General features: G+C 44.6%; 2 protein-coding genes across 2 annotated transcripts in view; one reads left to right on the top strand and one right to left on the bottom strand.

Moving 5' to 3' along the window:
• Positions 1-27,337, top strand: part of syn2b (synapsin IIb) — a 154,473-nt gene that overhangs the window by 97,451 nt on the left and 29,685 nt on the right. The gene's annotated exons all lie outside the window — the stretch shown is intronic.
• On the bottom strand, positions 1,427-27,337 carry LOC130106676 (metalloproteinase inhibitor 4-like). The gene is made up of 6 exons (XM_056272880.1): positions 27,311-27,337; positions 26,787-27,000; positions 9,266-9,363; positions 8,093-8,207; positions 5,379-5,503; positions 1,427-3,412 (listed from the first exon to the last, which is right to left on the bottom strand). Exons 2-6 carry the CDS (start codon positions 26,923-26,925, stop codon positions 3,215-3,217), a joined length of 675 nt encoding a protein of 224 aa, XP_056128855.1. The 5' UTR covers positions 26,926-27,000; positions 27,311-27,337; the 3' UTR covers positions 1,427-3,214.

Raw genomic sequence — 27,337 nt, 5'->3', positions numbered from 1 at the left:
GGGGTCTTGTTCACGGGTGATGGTAGGATGGAGCAGGAGATTGACAGGTGGATTGGTGCAGCATCAGCAGTAATGGGAACGTTGTACAGGACCGTTCTGGTGAAGAGGGAGCTGAGCCGGAAGGCAAAGCTCTCAATTTACCAGTCAGTCTTCGTTCCAACCCTCTCCTATGGTCATGAGGTTTGGGTAGTGACCAAAGGGTGAGATCGTGGATACAAGTGGCTGAAATGAGTTTCCTCCGTACTGTGTCTGGGCTCAGCCTTAGAGATAGGGTGAGGAGCTCGGACATCCAGAGGGAGCTTGGAGTAGAGCCACTGCTCCTTTGCATCGAAAGGAGCCAGTTGAGGTGGTTTGGGCATCTGATCAGGATGCCTTCCTTTGGAGGTTTTCCATGCACGTCCAACTGGGAGGAGACCCCGGGGTAGTCCGAGAACTCTCTGGAGGGACTACATGTTCAATCTGGTCTGGGAAGGCCTTGGGATCCCCCAGGAGGAGCTGGAGGGTGTTGCTGGGGAGAGGGACATCTGGAGTGCCCTACTTAGCTTGCTGCCACTGCGACCCGACCTCGGAGAAGTGACTGAAGATGAGATAAGATGAGATGAGATGAGGGCTGTCCAAAGATTGGACGATCCAATCACAGCTTTGGAAAAGTAGGAGATATTGGTCTCAGTGAGTGGCAGGATATCTCTTTACCCCTGAGGAAATTCAATGAAAACCTTAAGACGGGTCTACCCTAAGTCAACTTTTTGTTTTAAAGTTAAAAACGGTTTTCCAGCCCCAGCTCAGTGATAAACGTCTGAACCCATTAAATTTGGTCACACCACATAAAAAAAAGAAAGTGACAGAATATTCTATTGAGACATTTTATATACAATCTTTTTTTTTTTTGGTACATTGAAATAGAAAATCTATATTGACGGAAACGGACTTAAATACAAACCCAAACAGTTCTCACAAAATGAAACAGTTGAACAAGAAATAGAATTAAGAAATGATTTACTGAAGCCATACAGTCAGGATGCGTTATGATCAGACCAGACCAAGTGCTGAACTGCTTATCAGATGGTTTTTTTCTCTATTTGATCATCAAGATATTTCAGAAAGGGCGTTGATGTGTATGTGCGGGAGGCATCGCAGCATTACGAGCATTAAAATGCGACTACGACACCGCAGAGATTCTCTGCACCATCTTTAAAGCATGGAGACTTGCAGCTCATAATGCATTTGAAACTATGACTTCAGTAAAGTTCTCCCGTAACAGGACAAGGATCAATTCACCTGCAGTTCAGCGTGAACATTACAAAACAATCAATCAGTCAGTATTAAGACATTTATCATGTTCAAGTATTTCAGAACTGGTTGGATAAGGGAAGCTCCTCAAATAAAATGTGTTTTCTATTTTATTTTATTTTATTTTTTTGAGACCCCCCCCCCCCCAATTGTACTTGGCCATTTACCCCACTCTTCCGAACCATCCCAGTTGTTGCTCCACCCCCTCTGCCAATCCAGGGAGGACTGCAGACTACCACATGCCTCCTCCAATACATGTGGAGCCGCCAGCCGCTTCTTTTCCCCTGGCAGTGAGGAGTTTCACCAGGGGGACATAGCGCGTGGGAAGATCACGCTATTCCCGCCAGCTTCCCCAGCCCCCCGAACAGTGCCCCCGACTGACCAGAGGAGGCGCTAGTGCAGCAACCAGGACACATACCCACATTCGGCTTCCCACCCGCAGACACGGCCGATCGTGTCTGTAGGGACGCCCGACCAAGCCGAAGGTAACACGGCGACTCGAACTGGCAATCCCCGTGTTGGCAGGCAACAGACTAGACCGCTATGCCACCCAGACGCCCCTTAAAATCTATATTTTCTATTTTGCTTTTTCGTTTCAAAGAAAATGTGCTGCCTTGATATATGGAGTTAAACAGTGGATTGACCCTTGTCCTGTGCCGCAGACAGTCCTGTAAGGAGGACACACGCATGCTTCCTACAGGCGGAGGTGCTGTGGTGAAAGCGCTGGATTAGGTTTTTTGGCACAGGAAGTGAAACAGAGTACAATCAGGGAAACTAGACACACAAATCAACGCAACAAAAAAAAAACAGCCCCTATTCTAAAACGAGATGTGGTTAGCCTCTAAAATGTTAATTCTCATTCAAATACAGTATTTACAAAGTCGAAACAGGAGCGATCTGAGAGTGGAAACGGTGACGATTTTGACCTTCAAGAACTTCAGTTGACATTTACATTCCATTGAATTTTGCCCATAATCATTCTATTACAGCACGTTGTGTAGTAGTACTGCATGCTCCTAGTAGTGGACAGTAGGTGTTTATGTGCACAGGGTCATGTTTCATTGCAACACAGGTTCAGCAGCAGGGTGTGTGGAGCAGGAAGAGGTGCTGATGCTGCAGCACGTGTGTGAAAACTTAACTGGAAACGTCAGAACTGAACATGGATGCGTATAAATGTGTACTGTGGAGAGTGGGTGTATTTTACTCTGCTTCTCATATTAATGTCAACGTCAGCAGTGTTTTCAGGAAAACAAACTGCCCGGCATCCTAACCGTTCTGCCTTGCGTGTGACAGGATATGTGTTAGTGGGTTTAAGTGGGCTCGGACCAGCTTGAAGGACTTGTTCCGGCTGCCAGCAAAACTACGAAACAGCCATCGAATACACAATAATAGTGTTTAAACCAAACTTTATATTTCTAGTTGTGATTTTGCAAATAAGAAAAGCTGGAAAGAAAGGCAGAACACCAGAAAAATATAGCTTGAAGGTTTTTACACTGGCTTGAGGTGGAAAGGTTGAAAAAGTGACAGAGATTATGCAACTAAAAGTGACATGAAGGGAATGTTTGACAGCTGTTTTCCGTTTTTCTCTCTAATATTTTTGAGGATGTAGTCCTGCACATCCGGACAATGTTTAACTGTCTAAACCCTCTGATGGTAATGCAACCCATTCTGGAAAAGGTCACTAAGAACTGGCCTGTATGGAAACACAGCTAATGCAAACACGTAGATGTCGGAAGTCCCTGTGTTCTGTGAAAATGAGTTGCTAACCTGTAAGCAGCCGTCATGCTATCAAACAAAACCACGCCCTACTGTACCAATCAGCATCAACGACCAAATCTGAGCTATCAAAGCCGAGGCAGTGGAGGAATATTGGCGTTAGGAGAAGTCAAAGCAGAGGAGATGAGACTGAGGGTCGTGGAGCAGATCACGGGTCGGTCAGGTCCAGGAAGTCTTTGTCCGGAGGCGGGCCACCTCGGTACCAGCTGCAGGTTCTGTCGGAGCGGCGGATGCAGGCGTACTGCCGAGCCTGTTCCCCATTAAGGCTGTTATCCAGCAACCAGTCTGTCCAGAGACACTCATTATCTCCTGTAGACGCACATGGCACCGTGTAACAGGTGTTGATCTGAGAAAGAAGAGAGAGCAACATGGAGAGACTGGTGGGTGGGTTGGAGGGTTCATTGGTTAGATCATCCATCCATCCATTATCCAAACGCTTATCCTGCTCTCAGGGTCACGGGGATGCTGGAGCCTATCCCAGCACTCACTGGGCGGCAGGTGGGGAGACACCTGGACAGGCTGCCACGCTATCACAGCCCTCCAGCGCCGCCCACACCACACCACACCACACCACACCACAGCACAGCACACGCACACACATTCACACCTAGGGACAATTTAGCACGGCCGATTCACCTGACCTACATGTCTTTGGACTGTGGGAGGAAACCGGAGCACCTGGAGGAAACTCACGTAGACACGGGGAGAACATGCAAACTCCACACAGAGGACGACCCGGGACGACCCCCAAGGTTGGACTACCCCAGGGCTCGAACCCAGGACCTTCTTGCTGTGAGGCGACCGCGCTAACCACTGCGCCACTGTGCCGCCCAAATAAATCAAATAGATCAAATAAACATAAAATAAACCTTTCTTCTCCTTGATAACATGAGACAAGACAAAATAAAAAGACGAGAAAAGATAAGATAATTCAAGATGAGATAAATGTCATTCTTCCTCATGGGGAAACAGAAAATGGTTTATTTTCACGTCTAGGGAAACGTTTATTTGTTGTCTGAGAGGAAACTTTTTAGCAGCTAGTTCAACTTATTTGATTGATGGACTGATTGATTGGATCGTTTCCTCTGCACTGTACATGTCCCATATCCTGTATGAACAGGGAGACAGACATCTCTTAGAGGTAAAGGTCCACGTGGACCGGGATTTCACTCCTAGTTAAAACCGCCATGGGCGGTCAAAATGACCGCCGGTTTTTAAACTCTATATTCTGTCAAGATAAATACCCGCTTGAGATATTAATGCATTATATATGTTATTATGTCTGTTATGAAACTAACTGACACCAAAATTAACATCTTAACAACTATAATACTGTTTTTAAACAAATTAAACTCCAGAGAGACATGGTCGAATTTGAATAGCAAAATTGAAAAAGTGAAAATATTACCTGAAAAACAAAACGGAAGACACGTGTTGCTAATCTCTCACACGTAACAAGGCCTATAAAACGTGACATGTAAAAGAAGAACTGAAAATAAATATTGAAACAGTCCCAAACAACCACCGGAACTTAAAAACTAGTAGAACGACCGTGGGCGGTCATTTTGGCCGCCACGGTTTTTAAACTCTATATTCTGTCAAGATAAATACCCAGTAGAGATATTAACGCATTACATGTGTTAGTGTGTCTGTTATGAAACTAACTGACACCAAAATTAACATTTTAACAACTTAAATACTATTTTTCAAACAATTTGAAATGGCCGCTGTCCAACGCCTGTAAATACTGCAATGCCTCGGTGGTAGTCATGGTGCGTCTGTAACAGTTGGACATAATCAGAAATCAAGTTTAGACTATTTGTCTGCACTGGAGAACGCTAGTGTGTTTCTAGGACACAGCAATGAACTTCACGAAAGAAATGATGTGACCAGCACACGTCATAAATACTGACACGACGCACACCATCACGCACACATCATGAGACGGTCATGTTGACCGTCCGTGGTCGTTTTAGGTAGATCTTATCATAACTTTTTTGTGTGGGATTGATCTAAAACTCATTTTAATGCAAATGTATGCAATTTTAGGAGAATTCAGGGAGCGGCAGGGCTGTATCTTTTTTTTTCAGAGTTATTAAACTTTGAAAATCCCAAACGGTGATAATGACCGCCTTGGTCGTTTGATCTTATTCTAATGACAGACTGGAAGGTGTGAAACACAGCATAAGAACCCGAACCAAGAATGAGGGAGCAAGGGAGCGAGAGAGAAGAGGAGTGAAGATGAGAAGGGATGAATAGATGATGGATGGATGAAGGTGTGGATGGACAGAAAGTTAAAGGTCTATACTTACTCGGCATTCGCAGCCCATCTGGTATCTGTAATTAAGATTCTTCTTCTGCGACATGGACAGGTTGTCCCAGAGCTCCACCAGGTCACACTGGCCAATAGAAATCCTCCCATCACTCCACATACTCCCTGTGTAGTGGTAATTACTTGTCAGTTGTAATCATGTTGATTCATAATGCTATTTTGATGAGCTTTTTGTTTTTATTCTGTAATAGACTTGTGAAAACCTGTTATGACGTAGAAAAAACAGCAGGTGATCGCTACTGTGTTGTCTAGTTCCTGTCATGAAGGAAGCTGTTGTACTTCATTTTGACTTGTTAGTGGCTGCTGTCTCTGAGACGGTGGTTTGATGCTAATGTGTTTTGGAGCAACCTACGCTGGTGAATTGTGCCTCATAACTGTGTTGTGCATTTTGATGGATGTGGAGGTGACAGTTACAGACATCCTAAACCTTCAGTATGCCAGCATTTCTGCAGTTCTGCTCCCCTGTTTTTCCTCCCTCCACCAGGCTAAATATAGTAAAAGTATGTTAAATTTGCTCGTTATTCATCCGTCGCAGCAACGAGGACCATCTAGTCATCCTGTGATGGATGACTGATGACTTGCGCGATGATTAAAGTGAGGAAGAGTTTGCGTATCATAAACTCCACTCTCTTGTCCGAGACCACCTACTACCGGTGGCAAGACTAAGCGAGACGACTGGCAATGGAGATGGATGCAGATTTTTCCTCAGGGTTTCTTCCAGAAGCCTTTCCTGTAGACGAGTATACCCGCAAGGCAGCGGAGGTTTTAAATCAGAGTTTTCCTTCTCCTAGTTGAACTGCCTGACAAGGCTAACGAGCTTCATCTACCCGGGTTTGAAATCAGAGTTGTCCATCTCCTAGATTGGCTACCAACCGAGGCTAACGAGTCCAATTGACCCACCCGGTTATACCGCCGGGAACCCGGTCGCCCCCACAGCAGACTTTGTAAAAACAGGAGGTACTGCGAGAAGGTGCTGCTGCAGACACATCTGCATTGGATATGCTAAGGTTCTGATGGACCCGCGGCAATCACTACACTGGTAAGCGAGAGGCCCCCATACCGCTTTGCATTCCTTTTGGCAAGTAGGACATCTGGCCCAATACTTGCCACCTCGAAGAGGTCACTTATGTTCTGTTTACATCAGTGCCGATCGGAGGTGGAGCTGAAAAATACCCGTGACTATTGCAGTCATTTGATCCTGGAGTAAATGCTGATTGTACATGTTATATTCACCACCAAAGGCTTAAAATGTAAATTTAAATTTACTACTGGATCTAAGTAACGTGGCTTTCCGCTTCCAGTGTGGGAAGATGGCAACGCAAATTCATGTTTTCAGTGTCTTCACCCAGTACCAGTGTGGGAAGATGGTGGCGTGAATTCAAATTTGCGGCGGCCTCACCCAGCACCGTCCATGCAGTGTCTTTGTCCACGTCTGCATCTAAGTTTGTCTTTGTTTGATGTCTGGGAGTGCTGGCGCTGGATCGGCAGGGAGAGCTTTGTCTGCTGCGTCCTGTGGGCCCAGTGACCACGGCCCTGCGTGGAGCTGCGCCCAAAGAGGTAACACTGAGGGCGGTCTGACAGGATGCAGAAGCGGACAGGCTAAGCTAACTGCTAGCCCATGTAGACCAGCAGTTCCGATAACATCGAGGGCGGTCTGGCGGCAGCCTCACCTAGCCTTGACTGTGTTTTTAGTGTCTTCATGTGAAGTGTGGGGAGGTGTGTTGAAGGTGTCTGGCTGGGAGAGCTGGGGTTGGATCGGCTGACGGAGCTTGGTCTACTGCGTCCTGTGGGCCCAAGGACCACGGCCCTGACCGGAGCTGTGTCCAAAGAGGAAACACTGAGGGCGGTCTGACAGGACGTGGAAGCGGGGCAGGCTAAGCTAAATGCTAGCCCATGCAGACTGGCAGTGCGCAAGTGCATGAAATGAAATGACAGTGTGTTTCTGATTCTGAAGTTAATGTTCTTAAAGTTACTAGTAGATTTAAGAGACTTTACTGTATTTCCTAAATGTCTTTAAATATACTGGACTTTTTACGTATGGTGAATGGTCATGTTAAAAACGGTAGTGAGGGGGGCGTCCGGGTAGCGTAGTGGTCTATTCCGTTGCCTACCAACATGGGGATCACCAGTTCGAATCCCCGTATTACCTCCGGCTTGGTCGGGTGTCTCTACAGACACAATTAGTTGTGTCTGTGGGTGGGAAGCCGGATGTGGGTATGTATGCTGGTCGCTGCACTAGCGCCTCCTCTGGTTGGTTAGGGCGCCTGTTTGGGGGTGAGGGGGAACGGGAAAATAGCGTGGTCCTCCCACATGCTACTTCCCCATGGTGAAACTCCTCACTGTCAGGTGAAAAGAAGCAGCTGGTTAACCCCACATGTATCGGAGTAGGTATGTGGTAGTCTGCAGCCCTCCCCGGATTGTGGAGCAGCGACCAGGATGGCTCAGAAGAGTGGGGTAATTGGGGTAATACAATTGGGGAGAAAAAGGGAGGGGTGCGGTAGTATTTTTAAGAAGCTGACTATTTAAAGAAAACAAAGCATATGAAGTCTTATAAGTACATGTCACAAGAAAGCTTCTGAGTTGAAGGATGACTTATCCTCTTCCATATTCCGTCCAAAATAAACCTGCCAGTAAAAGAGTCATTACTGCACCAACCAGATGTCTGGAAACAAAGCGAGTCAGTAGTCAGGGTACCTGACAGCAGGTATCCTGCCTTGTTGTTGGAGTCCAGCTTGACTCCACACAGAGAGGAGAAGACCGGTGTGTAGATGTACTGGATGTCCTTGGCCTTGTCGAAGCCCTTAAACATCTACAGACGGACACAGAGTGGTCTTTAGTCCATGTACATACAGCTGGTTAAGATAGACAGAAACATAGATAGATAGACAGACAGACGGATGGATAGATAGATAGATAGATAGATAGATAGATAGATAGATAGATAGAATAAGCCCCACAATATTCAAAGCAACAATAAAAGAAAGCATTTACCTTGTAATTGTTTTTAACTTTTCTGAGGTTCACTTGCAGTATACTCATGTGAACAGAAATGTGCTTTGTAAGACTGGCCTTGTGCTGTAGTTCACATCTACATGCAATTTATGTGAGTACATAAAGTCAGCAGTAATATGCATGCAGTAAAACTAGATGGAATGGTTTGTTCGGGTATGTGATAGAAGAACAGCTCATAGCTTCTGTTTATCAAGCCACATGGACTAGATCCACAGTCACATTAGCCTCTTAACCTCAACATCATACTGGTAAAAACACTCACTCCACATTATATTCTATAGCTCCGAGGTTTCTCCCTATTTTTTTCTCCCTGTTAAAGGGTTTTTTTAGGGAGTTGTTCCTTATCCGATGAGAGGGTCTAAGGACAGGATGTTGTGTTGCTGTTAAGCCCGCTGAGGCAAATTTGTAATTTGTGATATTGGGCTATACAAATAAAATTGATTTGATTTTGATTTGATTATAAACACATTTCCAAGTATACTGAATTTTTAATCAGGTATTATGATCTTGTTGAACTAAATGTTGTTGCACATAAAACTAAGACAAACTTTACCACAGGGTTTGATTTTTCTGGACCTTTTGTAACAGAACTTCAAAAACTTCTGCAGGATGTCCTAATGACTCTTAAAGCTAGAATCTATTTTCAAGCTGTAACTCAAACTCGTCAGTTGATGAATGTAACTATATCTCCATTTCATATGGTCAAATAAATCACAGATTGTCCCTTTATGTTATCCATTATAGTTTGTCAGTTTGAATCTAAGGATTTGCAGCTCAGACATGCAGTGTATTGGACGCCTTTGTAGCTGTAAATGGAACTGACTTAGAAAAAGCGACTCGGTTCTGTTTGCTCACCTTGATCATTTTGATTTCATATTGGATCATTTTCATGTAAGGAGAAGAACTGTTGCTAGGCGACACAATCTTCTCTCCGGAGATCTTTGCCCTTATCACTGTAGGAAAAAGAGAGATGGATGCGATGAACTGGAATGACCAACATGTACAGACACACGGCTGATGTTATGGTGGACATTACGGAAAGGATAGGAGTCATTATGAGTTGTGGCGTCAGCAGGATGTGAACGTCTGGAGGTCTCAGTTACGCTCATCATTTCAATATGGCCTCCAATCACGGAGTGACCTGACAGGTCTGGACACTCACAGCTAGATCAGAGCTCTGAAAGCAGACCCACTGTAAACACGTCATCAAACCACATTCATATTCACACCAAGACCCACCAGGTTAGATGTTTGCCGGAGAACAAAGAAAAAGCACAACTGCCACTTGTTTGGGCCTAGACACGGGGGTCAGGCGTTTCAGAAATATACTCGGTCTGCTTTGTTTAACAAAGTTAAACAACCAGTGTGTAATGGGGAAGGTTTATAGGCTGACATACCAGAGGCAGTGTGAATATAGTAGAGCCAGTGCTCTCCATCAGTTTAAAGCATGACCATGTGAAACGCTCAAGATGGCAGCACCGACAATGTAAGACCATATGAAGTCATGCTGATAGCAAAACTGACCAATCAAAACACCTTTGTCTGTGTTTTTATTTATACATTTGAAACGATGTGAAATAAAATGGGATATTCCTAGGTAGCATTGCCTTCAGTTCGTTCATTCATTCATTCATTCCTCTTTAGCCGCTTCTCCGGGGTCGGGTCGCGGTGACAGCAAGCTAAGTAGGGCACTCCAGAAGTCCCTCTCCCCAGCAATGCCCTCCAGCGCCTCCTGGGGGATCTCAAGGCATTCCCAGGCCAGATTGAACATGTAGTCCCTTCAGCAAGTTCTGGATCTACCCTGGAGTCTCCTCCCAGTTGGACGTGCCCAGAAAACCTCCAAAGGAAGGCGCCCAGGAGGCATCCTAATCAGATGCCCGAACCACCTCAACTGGCTCCTTTTGACATGAAGGAGCAGCAGCCCTACTCCGAGCCGGATGTCCGAGCTCCTCACCCTATCTCTAAGGCTGAGCCCAGACACCCTATGGAGGAAACTCATTTCAGCCACTTGTGTCTGTGATCCCACCCTTTCGGTCACTTTGGCCTTCAGTTCAGTGCTGTTAAATACATGGATGACATGACTTAACAGTTGAAATCGTGATGATAACATGTGTAGGAGACTGCTGTAAACCAGACCTCCATTAACGTTGTAATTTAAATGATTCTTGAGGTGGAGAACAGCATGTGTGTATAGGCATCAATTAGTTAAGTGGAAAAAATCTTTTTGGAACAAAATTTTACCTCCATGTTGTGTAAAATTTACCAGTTTTCCTAAATACCTAAATACAATGACCTTGACCGAAGTCTAGTTTTGTTGGTTAACAACTTGCTGCCCGACAGCATTTCCAAGAGTGAAATGGCTTCTCTAGAGACACTTTGGACAAACTCGCGCCATAGCCAGACACAGACACTGTATATACAGTGCATACAGTATACTATATATGTCGTATATCACACACTTGTGGTTGATCAGTAGGCCTAATGTAGGCCTTATACTGAAAAATAGTTTTAAAGACAAGGAAAAGGAGAATCATCCCCCACAAACCCAGCATCATTTGAGGTTAACTTATTTTGTTCATATTGTGAGGGAATAGGAAATCTGAACACACATCTGAGCAAAGAAATCACATTTCAGTCATGCAGTTTAGTTGTGATTTCTGTCAAATGACTATGATATATGCCTTTACAAATATATTAACATTTGGGGCTCTAGCGTCTGGGTCATGGCGCAGTCGACAGCGCCGGTGCTAGTTCACTGCGGAAGTCGATCTAAGGTGTGGCCAGTACTTTTTGATAACTTCAGGACATGCTGCGCTGGCGGTAATCAGGCGCAACGGAGGCGCAGTTGTAAAAAGTTTTGATTAGAAGGAATAAACGATCAGTAGGAGTTGTGGGACTGTCTACAATTACAGCCAATCAAATCATCTCCTTTCATCCCTTTAAAAGCAGCACACTCTGTCATGGTGAACTGCCAGTTTCGTAATGGACAGCGGAAGTCCAGACCGGCTAAGGCAGAAAAGCTTCTCCCAGGAGGAAACTGAGGTCCTTGGTCAGGAGGTGCAGAGTCGCCAAGTGCGCATACAACAGACATCCACACCAATTCTAATATGATATGAGACAACCCTCAAGCATTATTTGACAGGCTAATGTTTAACATGTCTTCTTTCGCACCAGCATCTTTCTGTCTTTCCTGTGCATTCTATGAACACAGCAGGAGACCTTAAATAGCCGTGATCGTGGGTCAATTAGCCTAGACAATAAGTTCTCTCTTTCGTCACCATGTTGTTTTCTATGCGTAATGGCATATATTGACTGTTTTATGTTGGAAGACAATGATATTCGTGCAAATTATTTGTTTTGTGATTAAAAGGGTTTAGGACAGTAGTCATTAGTTAACTGGGATTAACAGACTGGGGGTGTTGTTGGGTGGTGGATAGAACACTTTGAGGAGCTCCTGAACCCAACTAACGCATCCTCAGTGGAGGAGGTAGGGTCTTAAGACTCAGGGGAAGCCCCACCCATATCCCTGGCAGAGGTCTCTGAGGTAGTTAAGAAGGTCCTCGGTGGCACGGCGCTGGATGTGGATGAGATTCGCCCTGACATGCTGAAGGCTCTGGACATTGTTGGGCTGTCTTGGCTGACAGGCCTCTTCAGTGTCACGTGGAGGTTGGGGACAGTATCTGTGGCATGACAGACTGGGGTGGTGGTTCCCATATTTAAAAAAGGGGACCAGACGGTGTGCTCCGATTATCAGGGCATTACATGCTTAGCCTCCCTGGGAAAGTCTATTCTAGGGTGCTAGAAAGGAGGCTCCGACTGATCGTCGAATCTCGGATCCAGGAGGAACGATGTGGATTCCGTCCTGGCCGTGAAACAACGGACCAGCTCTTTACCCTTGCACAAGGGCTGAGGGAGGCATGGGAGTTTGACCAGCCAGTCTACATGTGTTTTGTGGACTTGGAGAAGGCTTATGAACGTGTACCCTGGGGGCACTCTGTGGGGGGTACTGCATGAGTATAGGGTACTGGGGCAGTTGCTACAAGCCATCTGGTCCTTGTATAACCAAAGTGAGAGCTGTGTCCACATTCTCAGCACAAAGTTAAACACGTTTTCAGTGGGTGTCGGACTCTGCCAGGGTGTCCTTTGTCTCTGATTCTGTTTGTGATATTCATGGACAGGATCTCAAGGCGCAGCCAAGGTGAGGAGTGTGTCCATTTTGGGAACCTCAGAATTGCATCTCTGCTCTTCGCAGATGATGTGGTCTTGTTGGCTTCATCAGAACGCAGCTGAGTGTGAAATAGCTGGGATGAGAGTCAACACCTCCAAGTCTGAGGCCATGGTATCTCAGGGTCTTGTTTACGAGTGAGGGTAGGGTGGAGCAGGAGACTGACAGGCGGATTGGTGCAGCATCAGCAGAAATGCAGACGTTGTACTGGACCATTGTTGTGAAGAGGGAGCTGAGCCAGAAGGTAAAGCTCTCAATTTACCAGTCAATCTTCATTCCAACCCTCACCTATGGTCATGAAATTTGAGTAGTGACCAAAAGGGTGAGATTGTGGATACAAGTGGCTGAAATGAGTTTCCTCCATAGGGTGTCTGGGCTCAGCCTTAGAGATAGGGTGAGGAGCTCAGACATCCGGACCGGCGGGAGCTCAGAGTAGAGCTGCTGCTCCTTCACATCGAAAGGAGCCATTTGAGGTGGTTCGGGCATCTGATTAGGACGCCTCCTGGATACCTTACTTTGGAGGTTTTCCAGGCACGTCGAACTGGGAGGAGACCCTGGGGTAGACCCCAAACTTGCTGGAGGGACTACATGTCCAATCTGGCCTGGGAACACCTTGAGATCTCCCAGGAGGAGCTGGAGGGCGTTGCTGGGGAGAGGGACACCTGGAGTGCTCTACTTAGCTTGCTGCCACCACGACCCAACCCCGGAGAAGTGGCTGATGATGAGATCAGATGAGATCAGATCAGATTAGTCATTAGTTAAATTATTCACAAAATAGCCCAACATAACACAAACAAAAGTGGCGTATACCACAAAACACTGGCGTCTGTGCTAAGATGTGTGGTCTGACCAGGCGGAGACGCAGGCACAATATTTGGTTTTATTTGACACCAAAGTAGCACTGCGCCACATGATTTGACTGACACACCCTCTACTGTGCCCCTGTGCCCATTTCGGCGCAAACGATATGGCGAGCCCGGAAACTAGCAAACACGCCCAGCGAAGAGAAAAACCACCTCCAACAAAATTGTCACTATGTCTGCGTTAGTGCTACCGCCAGCCTTGCGCTGTCGGGAAACTAGAGTCCTTGGAGTATTGTTTTTAGAAATGTATATTGTAAAGCTTTAATGAGGTGCCTCCGTAGCTGAATGGTTCCTACCGATATCACATGGCCACAGCTCGCTACCGTCACCAGTTCAATTCCAGCTGGAGACATTGGTTTGCATGTCATACCCCTCTCATTTCCTGTCTGCCCTTCACGATCACTGTCTAATGAAGGTAAAAATACCAAAAAAGAATCTTTTAAAAAAGATTCAATAAACAGATAGGTATATACATACATAAATTGGTTGATTGATTGAGAGACAGGCAGAACCGAAAATGGAGACAAATAAAGCGGCATCTTAATCAGCTTGCATGAGGAGACATTTTTCATTGTCTCAGTGGGACACAGACCCTCCACTTTCTCTCCTGTCTGTCCTCTGTCCTCCTGTCTTCCTTCCTGTCTGTCCTCCTCACATTATCTAGCTCTCCCTCTCAGAGGAGATACGGGACATCCGTCTCTCCTCTTGGAGAGAAATCAAAACTCACACAGAATAACAAGTAGTTGGCTGCCTGCACACACCCATTAAGACGCTCCATAAAAACACACACACACACACACACACACACACACACACACACACACACACACACACACACAGCATGCATGTCTGCATGAATACAGTGGAGCTGGACAGTTTTCATAAATGAGATGAAGCCATATGTCTTCATCTCCTGAAAAAACAGTCCATGGAAACCCAGACTGTTTTTTCTTTACAGATGACATCATCATCCTCAGCATCTCTGTATCGTCCTTCAGCTTCATCTGAGCATGACAGCCAGAACATGAAGGTTAACTGATGAGGCTGTAGTTTAACTACACATGAATATAACAAGGCAGACCTTCTATGTTCAGCCACTTTATTTCTCCATGAAGTGATGTTCTCCCTCTATGAAGTGAGGCAGACAGACAGGCAGACAGACAGAGAGAGCTAGAGAGACAGACACACAGATAGATAGACAGACAGACAGACACAGACAGATAGAGAGACAGACAGATAGATAGATAGACAGAGATAGAGAGACGGACAGAGAGACGGGCAGAGATAGATAGACACAGATAGATAGATAGATAGATAGATAGATAGATAGATAGATAGACACAGAGAGAGATAGAGAGACAGACACACAGATAGACAGACAGACAGTCAGACAGAGACAGATAGATAGATAGACAGACAGACAGACACAGACAGATAGAGAGACAGACACAGACAGAGACAGATAGATAGACAGAGATAGATAGATAGACGGACAGAGAGACGGGCAGAGAGATAGATAGATAGATAGATAGATAGATAGACACAGATAGACAGAGAGACAGAGAGACAGAGAGACAGACAGACAGAGATATAGATAGATAGGTAGATAGATAGGTAGACTAAGACGTTCACATTAACAGCAGCACAGATTCGGAGTATTCAACATAACCATAATAGTAATAAATAAAAAATGACGTGACCCGTTACATCCAGTGAAGCAGCAGCTCTGCAGTTTCTGACAGTTCATCTCGCGCTTTTACTGGTGAGATGAACTGCAAATGAATCATTTCACCTTCACCCCCATTCAGCGTCACTGCTGATGTGTGGTGGAGAGCAGGCCAGTGAGGAGCGAGGCCTGCGGGCCCTGAGGCGGTGCTGAGGCGGTGCTGCTGTCTGCCCGCATGCCCGTCACACAGCACATCCATGTACATGTGATGGGCAGCATCCCAGCTGATCAGCCACAACTATGTTAAAACGTAAACGTGTCATTCTGTCAGCAGTAAAGCTTTATGTAGGTCTGGGTTTAGGTTCATCCTCCGGTCTCTAAACCACCTCTTTCGTTTAAAACTGTACACACGTGCAGTGAGCGGTGGTGACATCCAACCTGGTTATGGAACAAACTGAAACCACTGATCCTGCAGCTAGTTCAGTACGAAACCTCCTGATCCACGGTCTGTTCTGACCGTCTGCTGAACGACTGGACTGGAAAACTGTTTGGTATGTTCCTCTGAAAACAAACTCATCATTCTCATCCCTTCCAAACACACAAGACACAGATGAGGACATACACACACACACACACACACACACACACACACACACACACACACACACACACAGGCAGACATCAGACAGGCAGGCACACAGAGAGAAAGACAGGTGAACAGACAGGCAGACGGACAGGTGGACAAACAGATAGACAGACAGGCGGATGGACAGAAAGACAGGCAGCTAGACAGACAGAAAGATAGAGGTGGACAAACAGGCAGACACACCAGTGGACAGACAGATAAACCCACAGACAGACAGCTAGATAGACAGACAGGCGGGCAGACAAACAGAGGGACTAAGCACCCCACATAACCTTCACCCCCACACACAGCTAAGCAAACCATCCTCTTGTTTTCAATTGTTTTTCAGGAAGTAGAAAGAATTTTCTTCTAAAACTGAGAGACAGAAAACAGGCTGCAGGAAACCCAGAACCTCCTTCCATCTGATCATCCCTGGTTTACATCCAACTCAGTATAGGTTGTGTTGGAAATGTGGCATAATAATTAAATCCAGTCTGGATGCAGATTTATCTGTTCTGAAATACTGAGCACACACACACACACACACACACACACACACACACACACACACACACACACACACACACACACACACACAGCTTTGACCTAAAAACACATTTCAATTGACGGCTCAATTTGTTATGTGAATAAAAACAAGTCAGGCTGACAACATAAAAAATCAGAATATTTCTCTCCTTCAGTTCACTTCATTTGACACAGAATACATCTCAAAATTAATGAAGTTAAGTCAGTCACTTGTGTTAAACCTTCCTCATCTGTGCTGTGTGATGGGTGTGTGTCATCTGGTCATGACTGAGACGCCACAGAGTCCAAACTAAAGACTAAACAGCCGTCAGTCTGATCGCCGTCCAAATCACTGCAAGGAAAACCAGTGTGCAGCCACAAGGCAGCCAGCAGCCATCTGAATCAGAGTATTTAAAGATTCACTAGTGTCTGATAACCTTTAACTGTCCACAAGCTCTGATAAAATCACAGCCCTTTCAGTAACATCGTTTTAGACCAATCAACCAATCTATTTATATCATCCAGAAGAATATTTCATACATTGAAATGCAACAACATGCATGCTACGTTAAGTGCACAAATAAAAATGAATTTGAACAGGAATTATGACAGACCTGCAGAGTGATAACCTCAATAAAAAAACTATCTCCAAAGAGAAATGTATGCACAATTGCACAATGACAGATGATGTCCTAACAAAGTAGTACCCATCAATCAGTCATGATGTAGAAACTTCCTAGTACCATGTAGTAACAACATGTCCTAACAAAGTAGTACCATCAATCAATCATGATGTAGAAACTTCCGAGTACCATGTAGTAACAAACTAGTACCGTGAGAACTGATGTAGTAATTTCCTAGTACCATGAAAACTGATGTAGTAACAAACTAGTAGCTAACTAACTAATGTAGTAACTTACTAGTACCATGAAAACTGATGTAGTAACAAACTAGTAGCTAACGAACTGATGTAGTAACTTACAAGTACCATGAAAACTGATGTGGTAACAAACTAGTAGCACAATAACTGATGTAGTAACTTAGTAATACCATGCATGAGAACTGATGTAGTAACTTCCTAGTACCATGAGAACCAATGTAGTAACAAACTAGTACCACGAGAACTGATGTAGTAACATCCTAGTACCATGAGAACTGATGTAGTAACAAACTAGTACCATAAAAACTGATGTTGTAACTATCTAGTTCCATGGGAACTGATGTAGTTGCTAACTAGTACCATAATAACTGATGTAGTAACTACTTCATACCAAAGGAACTGATACACTAACAAACTTGTTCCATAATTACTGATGTAGGAACAAAGCAGTTTCATGAGAACTGATGTAGTAACAAACTTGTAGCATGAGAACCGATGTTGTAGTTTCCTAGTAACATGAAAACTGATGTGGTAGCTAACTTGTACAATGAGAACTGAGGTAGCGACAAAGAAGTACCACGAAAAATTTAGTAACAAACTAGTACACTAAAAACTGATGTAGTAACTAACCTGTACCATGATAACTAATGTAGTAACTTCCTAGTACCATGAGAACTGATGTAGTAACAAACTAGTACCATAAAAACTGATGTTGTAACTATCTAGTTCCATGGGAACTGATGTAGTAAATAGCAAGTATACAATGAGAACTGTTGTAGTTACTGACTAGTTTACATATTTACAATTTCATTTAGCAGACGCTTTTATCCAATGTGACGTACATCTGAAGTTAATACAACACAAGCAAGGATCTAGTCAGGAGGTGACAGTACAATTAAGCGTCAAAAAACTAGGTTCAAGTCCGATAGGACATAGGTGTCAACAGGCAGTGCACAAAGCCAAAGATGCATAGAAGCGATTTTATATATATACCATCAGGTGTGGAGGTGTTGGAGAAAGAGCTGGGTCTTTCACTTCTTAAAGATGGAGAGGGACTCAGCAGATCGAATGGAGTTTGGTAACTCGTTCCACCACCGGGGAACTACAGAAGAGAAGAGTCTGGCTAGTGACTTAAGGACCCATTGTGGCAGAAGTGCCAGGCGCCTTTCATTGGCAGAGCGTAGTCAGTGGGACTGAGTGTAGACCCGAATGAGGGAGTTCAGGTAGGCGGGAGCTGTTTTAGTTGCTGTTTTGTAAGCGAGCATTAAGGTTTTGAATTTGATGTGGGTAGCAACTGGGAGCCAGTGGAGGGATATGAACAGCGCCGTGACCTGTCTTGTTTTGGGTTGGTTGAAGACCTGACACGCAGCCGTGTTTGGGATCATTTGCAGAGGTTTGAAAGTGCATGCAGGGAGACCTGCCAGTAAGGAGTTGCAGTAGTCAATGCATGATATAACAAGAGCCTCTACCAGAAGAGGTAACACTGGGGGCTCGTCCAGGATCAGCTCCCCGAAAGAAGGGGTAGTGTAACAACCATCAATAACGAGACTCGCTAACGGGCTGGACCCTTTAGTCGACTGATTAATGTAGTCACCGGTGATGTGGGAGACCCGGGTTTGCATCCCGGCTGCAACGGTTCCTGGCTTCCCCCTGAATTTGCTATACTGGTGTCAGAAGTGGGATGGTGAGACCATGAGGCCATCGGACGTGCATGCGCCCAGATGCATGAGGGAGCTGGTATGCTGAAGCACGGGGACACACTTCCTGAAGAAGGGGGGTAGTGTAACGACCACGGATAACTACACTCGCTAGCCCTTGGCTAACGGGTTAGACCCTTTAGTCGACTGGTTAACGTAGTCGCCCGTGGTGTTGGAGACCCGGGTTCTCATCCCAGCTGCGGCGGTTCCCGGCTGCCCCCAAATTGGCTGTACCATGAATGACAGGGATGTCTTTGCAGCACATGGTTATGGGGTGTAAGAATGTAAAAATCAGTTTAGGTTAATATTTACCTCACTTTCCACACATTTAGCTCATTTTCCTCTCATATGAGACAGAAATTCATATAAAACAATGTTACATCTAAATGTTAAAATTAAATCTGAATGTTGCAGGCAAGGAGAGACAATAGTAGAAAAGGGAATTACTGGTCAGTGTCCTTAGTGGACTCGCACAGGTGGACTTGCAGGTCTTTACCCAATTTGGTTTTAACACAATAAGGGCTGACACACAACGGTTGACGCTACAGCGCAGCTGCGTGTTTAAATACAAGGAAGTACCACAGCTGAACCTGCCCCCGTCTGATTTTCACAACAAAGAAAGCAATAGAGGGCGCGACCCACGTCTGCTGACCCAGCAGTTGAAGTTCAGAGATTGAAACTAGCAAGTACTCAGCACAAGAAAGCCTGATAACGACCTAAATCCGAATCAAAACTCAAAGCAAGTTTTAAATCACTTACAAAACGACTGCAGTCTCCTATGTTCAAGATCAGAGCTTGCTCCATGACAACTGATGTAGTTACTAAGTAGTACCATGAGAGCCAATGTAGTTACTAACAAGTACCATGATAACTGATGCAGTCCTGTATTTCCCCGGACTACAAGTCGCACTCGGCAAAAAATGTGTTGTTGTAAGGAAAAAAAAATCTTTAAGTAGATTTAGTGTACAAGTTTCATTTATATGATGGTACTATAGAAATTGAATGAGTAGAATGGACATTCCCATTCAAGTCGACATATTTGGATGGTCAGAATGGCAACCGTTCTTATTTGAACCACTGCCATTGCAAAGAACTGTGACTATTGTAGCAGGCTAACTTCCATATAAACCGATCTAAAGCAAGTCGCAGACTTTTTTTTTTAAATCGCAGATTCACTGAAGTGAAGTTTTGAAGTAATGGCCAAATGAGCAGTGAAGTAGTATGAACATTTACGGCCCCACTGATTAGTGTTGTCACCACAACTAACAACAATCGCCATTTCTTTTGAACTACTCAAATGATCACGGCAAATAGTTCAACGTCCATTTCTACTAATTTCTATAGGTGGTACAGTATTTTCAACTGAGTCACAAGATTAAACAGTCCCATTGTTACGTTTATAAGCCACTTTGGAATATAAATCGCAGGACCAGCCTGACGAGTAAAAAAAAGAACGATTTAGAGTCCTGGAAATACAGTAAACGACATGTACCATGAGAACCAATGTAGTTACTAAGTAGTGCCTTGGGAAATAATATAGTAAACAGATAGTACCACGAAAACTGATGCAGTAACTAACTAGTACCAAGGGAAACTGATGTAGTAATAAAATAGTACCATGAGAACTGTTGTTGTAACAAACTAGTACCATGAGAACCAATATAGTGGCTGACATGTACCATGAGAACTAATACAGTAAAAAACTACTGCTGTGAGAACTGATATAGTAACTAACTAGTACCAAGAGAATTGATGTAGTTACTAATACCATGAGAACCAATGTAGTAACTAACTAGTACCATGAGAACTGATTTAATAACTAACTAGTACCACGAGAACTTGTGCAGTGACTAACTAGTACCATGGGAACTGATGTAGTTACAAAGTAGTACCATGAGAAGTGCTGTTGTAACAAACTAGTACCATGAGAGCCGATGTAGTTACTAACTAGTACCATGAGAACCGAGATAGTAACTGACGTACCATGACAACTAATATTGATATAGTAACTAACTAGTACCATGGGAACTGATGGTAGTAACAAACTAGTATCATGAGAACCGAGATAGTAACTGACGTACCATGAGAACTTATATTGATATAGTAACTAACTAGTATCATGGGAACTGATGGTAATAACAAACTAGTACCATGAGAACTGATGCAGTAACAAACTGGTACCATGAGAACTGATGCAGTAACAAACTGGTACCATGGGAACTGATGCAGTAACAAACTAGTACCATGGGAACTGATGGTAGTAGCAAACTAGTACCATGAGAACTGATGCAGTAACAAACTGGTACCATGAGAACTGATGCAGTAACAAACTAGTACCATGGGAACTGATGGTAGTAACAAACTAGTACCATGAGAACTGATGCAGTAACAAACTGGTACCATGGGAACTGATGCAGTAACAAACTAGTACCATGGGAACTGATGGTAGTAACAAACTAGTACCATGAGAACTGATGCAGTAACAAACTGGTACCATGGGAACTGATAGTAGTAGCAAACTTGTACCATGAGAACCGATGCAGTAACAAACTAGTACCATGGGAACTGATGGTAGTAACAAACTAGTACCATGAGAACTGATGCAGTAACAAACTGGTACCATGGGAACTGATGGTAGTAGCAAACTTGTACCATGAGAACTGATGCAGTAACAAACTAGTACCATGAGAACTGATGGTAGTAACGAACTGGTACCATGGGAACTGATGGTAGTAACAAACTAGTACCATGAGAACTGATGCAGTAACAAACTGGTACCATGGGAACTGATGCAGTAACAAACTAGTACCATGAGAACTGATGCAGTAACAAACTAGTACCATGGGAACTGATGTAGTAGCAAACTTGTACCATGAGAACTGATGCAGTAACAAACTAGTACCATGGGAACTGATGGTAGTAACAAACTAGTACCATGAGAACTGATGCAGTAACAAACTGGTACCATGGGAACTGATGGTAGTAGCAAACTAGTACCATGAGAACTGATGGTAGTAACAAAATTTTACCATGAGAACTGATGCAGTAACAAACTGGTACCATGGGAACTGATGGTAGTAGCAAACTTGTACCATGAGAACTGATGCAGTAACAAACTGGTACCATGGGAACTGATGGTAGTAGCAAACTTGTACCATGAGAACCGATGCAGTAACAAACTAGTACCATGGGAACTGATGGTAGTAACAAACTAGTACCATGAGAACTGATGCAGTAACAAACTGGTACCATGGGAACTGATGGTAGTAGCAAACTTGTACCATGAGAACTGATGCAGTAACAAACTAGAACTATGAGAACTGATGCAGTAACAAATTGGTACCATGGGAACTGATGGTAGTAGCAAACTAGTACCATGAGAACTGATGCAGTAACAAACTGGTACCATGAGAACTGATGATAGTAGCAAACTAGTACCATGAGAACTGATGCAGTAACAAACTGGTACCATGAGAACTGATGCAGTAACAAACTAGTACCATGAGAACTGATGGTAGTAACAAAATATTACCATGAGAACTGATGCAGTAACAAACTGGTACCATGGGAACTGATGCAGTAACAAACTAGTACCATGGGAACTGATGGTAGTAACAAACTAGTACCCTGAGAACTGATGCAGTAACAAACTGGTACCATGGGAACTGATGGTAGTAGCAAACTTGTACCATGAGAACTGATGCAGTAACAAACTAGTACCATGGGAACTGATGGTAGTAACAAACTAGTACCATGAGAACTGATGCAGTAACAAACTGGTACCATGGGAACTGATAGTAGTAGCAAACTTGTACCATGAGAACTGATGCAGTAACAAACTAGTACTATGAGAACTGATGCGGTAACAAACTGGTACCATGGGAACTGATGGTAGTAGCAAACTAGTACCATGAGAACTGATGCAGTAACAAACTGGTACCATGAGAACTGATGCAGTAACGAACTAGTACCATGAGAACTGATGCAGTAACGAACTAGTACCATGAGAACTGATGCAGTAACAAACTAGTACCATGGGAACTGATGCAGTAACAAACTAGTACCATGAGAACTGATGTAGTAACTAACTTCTAGCCTCCCTGATGAATCGACGCCCTTGTCATGCCTGACAAAGCTGGACTGTCAGTGGGCTTTCACACCGATATTGTTAGTATGCAGACTGTTAGAGTGAGCCTATAGACATGGAAATGAGAGAGAGAGAGAGAGAGAGAGTAGATTTGGTGATGGCACCGCTGGCCTCCTTCCAAAATACAGGCCTCAAACTGCGTGGTTCACGCTCGCGCTCTCTCTCTCTCTCTCTCTCTCTCTCTCTCTCTCTCTCTCTCTCTCTCTCTCTCTCTCTCTCCCATAAACACATACAAGATACAAGGACAGACAAAGAAATAAAAAGACAGTGTTGTGAAGACAGGAGGACATATTTCCAAGAAAAGCGAACTCATTCACAGGGTTCATCAACTCTTACAGCAGCAGGAGGTCATCTGCAGGCCAACACTAGTACCTCCTCAACAAACAACAGGAACCGTGTTTTCCTCTTACATTACATGAGGGTTTAAAACCTCACCGAGCAAACGTCACAGAATAAGTCAACGCTCAAGAGAAGAAATGAACGTTTTTGATGAGCTGGTTCGGTAAAAGGAAGTGTGATAAAGACGCGTAACAATTTCCACGCTCAAACGTCATCTTCCAGACGTACTAAAGCAGCCCGGCACCTCTCAGACCAAAGTTTAGTTTCCAACCTAGTTTTAGGGACTGCATATGTGTTCTTCAATCCCATTTACTGTGTCTGACCATCTCCAAACAGGTTTAGGCTCCGAGTCCCCCGGCAAGCACCTGCTCCTGGCTTGTCTTCTCCACGTCTTTCTTTTTAATCATGGTGTTGGTTCAGGAAACTCTCCTCTCGGCACAACGCCGAGGCGCCTAGTGATAAGTTGACAACTTGGTGCAAATTAACAAGTTTTCTAACTCACATACATTTTCACAAAATGAGATTGAGCTAAAAACACCACCACATTCCTCCCAGATGGCCAACTATGTGTCTAAGAGCCGTCCTAAAAAAAAACACGCCGTCCCAAATTCTGCCATCACGTCCCCTTAACCCAGATCTATTTTGGCATGTGGCAGCTTTCAGAAACAGGTTTCCATTCAGAACGTAGTGTCAGACGGCTGGGGACAGCGTGTATAGAGTACTACTTCGCGGGAGTACTCTGAGTACTATGAAGAGGCTCTTCTATAAAGCTGAATGGAGGTTCAAACTGAATGAAAACGACGCTCAACAAAATGAACACAATAATAAAACATGATAAAACAGACCCTCGAAACAAACAACCACCTACTCAGAGTCCAAACACGTAGTCAAGGAAAGGGTGGTAAATGGAGTATCTGTCCTCTCTTCTCCCTTTCTCTTCCACTCGTCCTCTTTCTCTCTGCTGGAGTGAGACCTTTGGCAGAAACACACAACTCACATCAAACCAACGGTCCACCGTCTGCAGCCCAGGACTTAAAAGTCAACCCAGAGTGTTGCTTTTGGCCTCGTCCGGCCGACGAGAGAGGGACAGAGAAATGCAAGCCAGACAAATAAGTAAATAACGAAAGTTGGAGCGAAATAGAGACGGGAGAGACAGATGGCGTGCAAGACAGAAACATGTCAAGCAAAACAGAAAGGAAGGAAGGACAGACCCCAATGTGCTGTCATTTGTGTGAGATGTTCAAATGTGCTGATCCATCATCCAGTCTGATTGCTGTACACACACACACACATGTGCACATGCACAAACCTTCCAAGCATGTATACTCTGAACGGAGTGAGAGCTCTGTGAATTACTGTGTCAGTGATTGTCTTGCTGAAAATATATATATATATATATATATATATGGCAATGTTTACAAAAACTGTATTTCATGCCGATCAAGCAACTGTTAAATAAAGAAAGAATGACAGAAAGAAAAAGACAGAAGGAGAGAGTGTGTGCAGCCCTGCCTGGTGATTTGTGTAGCCTTCCTCTTCAGCAGATCACAGTAACAGAACCACAGAACAGACGTCAGTCAGCGTGCCATGCAGAATAGAGACGTTAGAAACAGGCTCTTGTCAGGTCCATTAAAACCGACGGGCAGAACATGTCACTCAAAATAACCCCACGCTTTGGCAACGTTCTCCTGTCAATCACCAGCCAGACCACACACAAGGGAGGAACCTCGGTCTAAACAAAGACCATCTGAAATGAGTCCGGCTTGTTGTTCTGTCATCAGGTCTTCGTGCTCTTGCTGCTGATGTTCTCACAGCCTCCGTGTTTTCCTCAAAAGATATATTTTGCCCTCGTACATCGCTGTCATTTTCAGCAGCCGTGTTGTGTGTATTGATGCCGTCCCATCCGGTGACCTACATAGAGTAATGCGGGTCACCTCACGCAGCCCTCGGCTCCAACCGTCACAGTACACCGTCCCTCCTGCTGTTAGAGACTCCACTTACTTCAAACTAATGAACCCTACCAAAATCACACCGTCCACAAACCCGTCTGGAGTCGCTAGGGAGAGACCAGAAACTAGACCGGCCAATCTGAGGAGGATGAGAGTAGATGCCCTCTGTGTTAACGTTTCAACAAGATGGCCACTGATCCCAGGTACAGGACCACACCGACATCTACCGAACGACTTCATCACTCCACAGCACACATCCATCAGTCTTAGTCTACTGAACATTGGCCAACTCAATTACCAAGTCATGGAAGTCTCCGTCCCGTGGGGACATATCTCTGTGTGAAATCATCAGACAGACCTCTTCAATAAGCCAGGCTATAGATCAGGTCTGATCAGGTCTCTTTCGCGGGTCAAACGTGTGGAGCGGTGTATGGACGAAGCAGAGTTGATGTGCTCTCTGTAAGATCTGTGTAGTCGACTCGTCAGCACTAGTCAGTAATAGTCAGTCCTAGTCGGCACTAGTCAGCACTAGTCAGTACTATTCAGTACTAGTCAGTAATAGTCAACACTAGTCAGTCCTAGTCGGCACTATTCAGCACTAGTCAGTACTAGTCAGTCCTAGTTGGCACTAGTTAGTCCTAGTCAGCACTAGTAAGTACTAGTCCGTACTAGTCAGTCCTAGTCGGCACTGATCAGTACTATTCAGTCCTAGTTGGCACTAGTCGGTACTAGTCATTCCTAGTCAGTGCTAGTCCGTACTAGTCTGTCCTAGTCAGTCCTAGTTGGCAGTAGTCAGTACTGGTCATTCCTAGTCAGCGCTAGTAAGTACTAGTCAGTCCTAGTCGGCACTAGTCAGTAATAGTCGGTCCTAGTCAGTACTACTCAGCACTAGTCAGTACTAGTCGGCAGGATATCTGATCAATACTTATCTTATGAAGGTTATTTATTCTAATTTGAAACGTCGGTTGTTGATTCTGGTGTGTTGTCTTTCCAGTGCTCGACATGATTGTTGGAAGACCTCCTCACACAGCTGAATGATATGTGAAGTACTTCTGTCATTACGTGGTTTTTTCATCTGTCTCTTATTTGGACCGGCTCTGTGTTACTGGAATATTTTGCGGCTGCACCGCAAAATGACAAATGAAATATCTGGTCGTTTACTTTTCGACAACCAAGTAAAATTATTTATCATGATTTAAGAATATTTATCTTGTTTTAGAAATCTTACGTTGTAGAAATACCTCGCTGTGCTGGCAAATCATTTTCCTTTTGGGCAGGGGGGGGAGGTCTTATTTGCACATGGTAAATTGTATCTCAGTTTTGACATGGAATTGTCTCGGCATGTTTGCATAGTTTAGTTCTGCAGAAATGATTGAAGTTGAGTTAATCCGACATTAGATAACCTTCTTCATCAACTCTACTCGGTGTTTTGTTGGCCGAAGCGAAGCCAGGTCACTCACCGATCTCCGAGCCGCAGAAGAGCTGCTGTGGATGTGCAGGTTTGCAGCTGCATCCGTCCACCCGTCCATCCATGTCCACGCTGAGGACAAGGAGCACGCAGAGCCCCAGACACACGCTCTGCACCCGGCCCACGGCCATGTCCCCGGCCTCCTCCGACCGCTCGCTCGTCCAAAACCCCTTTGGCCTCGTTCCTCTGCTCCTCTTCTCCAGCGCCTCAACCGACGAGCCACCAAAGCCACCAGACAGACAGAAAATCAGACAGAAAGACAGACAGCGGAGAAGGAGCGATGGAGGAGGAAATCAAGTTGTGAGAAGATAAAATGAGATCTGATGAAAGGAAACTTCAGACAGGAGCCTTCCCACAAGTTTTATTCACCGTTGTGAATGAATTCAGGCTGGCAGCAAGTCCTGCTCGCTCTCTCTCTCTCTCTCTCTCTCTCTCTCTCTCTCTCTCTCTCTCTCTCTCTCTCTCTCTCTCTCTCTCTCTCTTTTCTCTCTTCAGGGTGCATACAGAGACACTCACAATGGCGTCTCCCCCTCCAACCTCCAA

The sequence above is a fragment of the Lampris incognitus genome, chromosome 2 (genome assembly GCF_029633865.1).
Source record: "Lampris incognitus isolate fLamInc1 chromosome 2, fLamInc1.hap2, whole genome shotgun sequence".
NCBI lineage: Eukaryota > Metazoa > Chordata > Actinopteri > Lampriformes > Lampridae > Lampris > Lampris incognitus.
The sequence above is the reverse complement of the archived record's forward strand: the minus strand, read 5'-3'. Positions and strand labels throughout refer to the sequence as shown.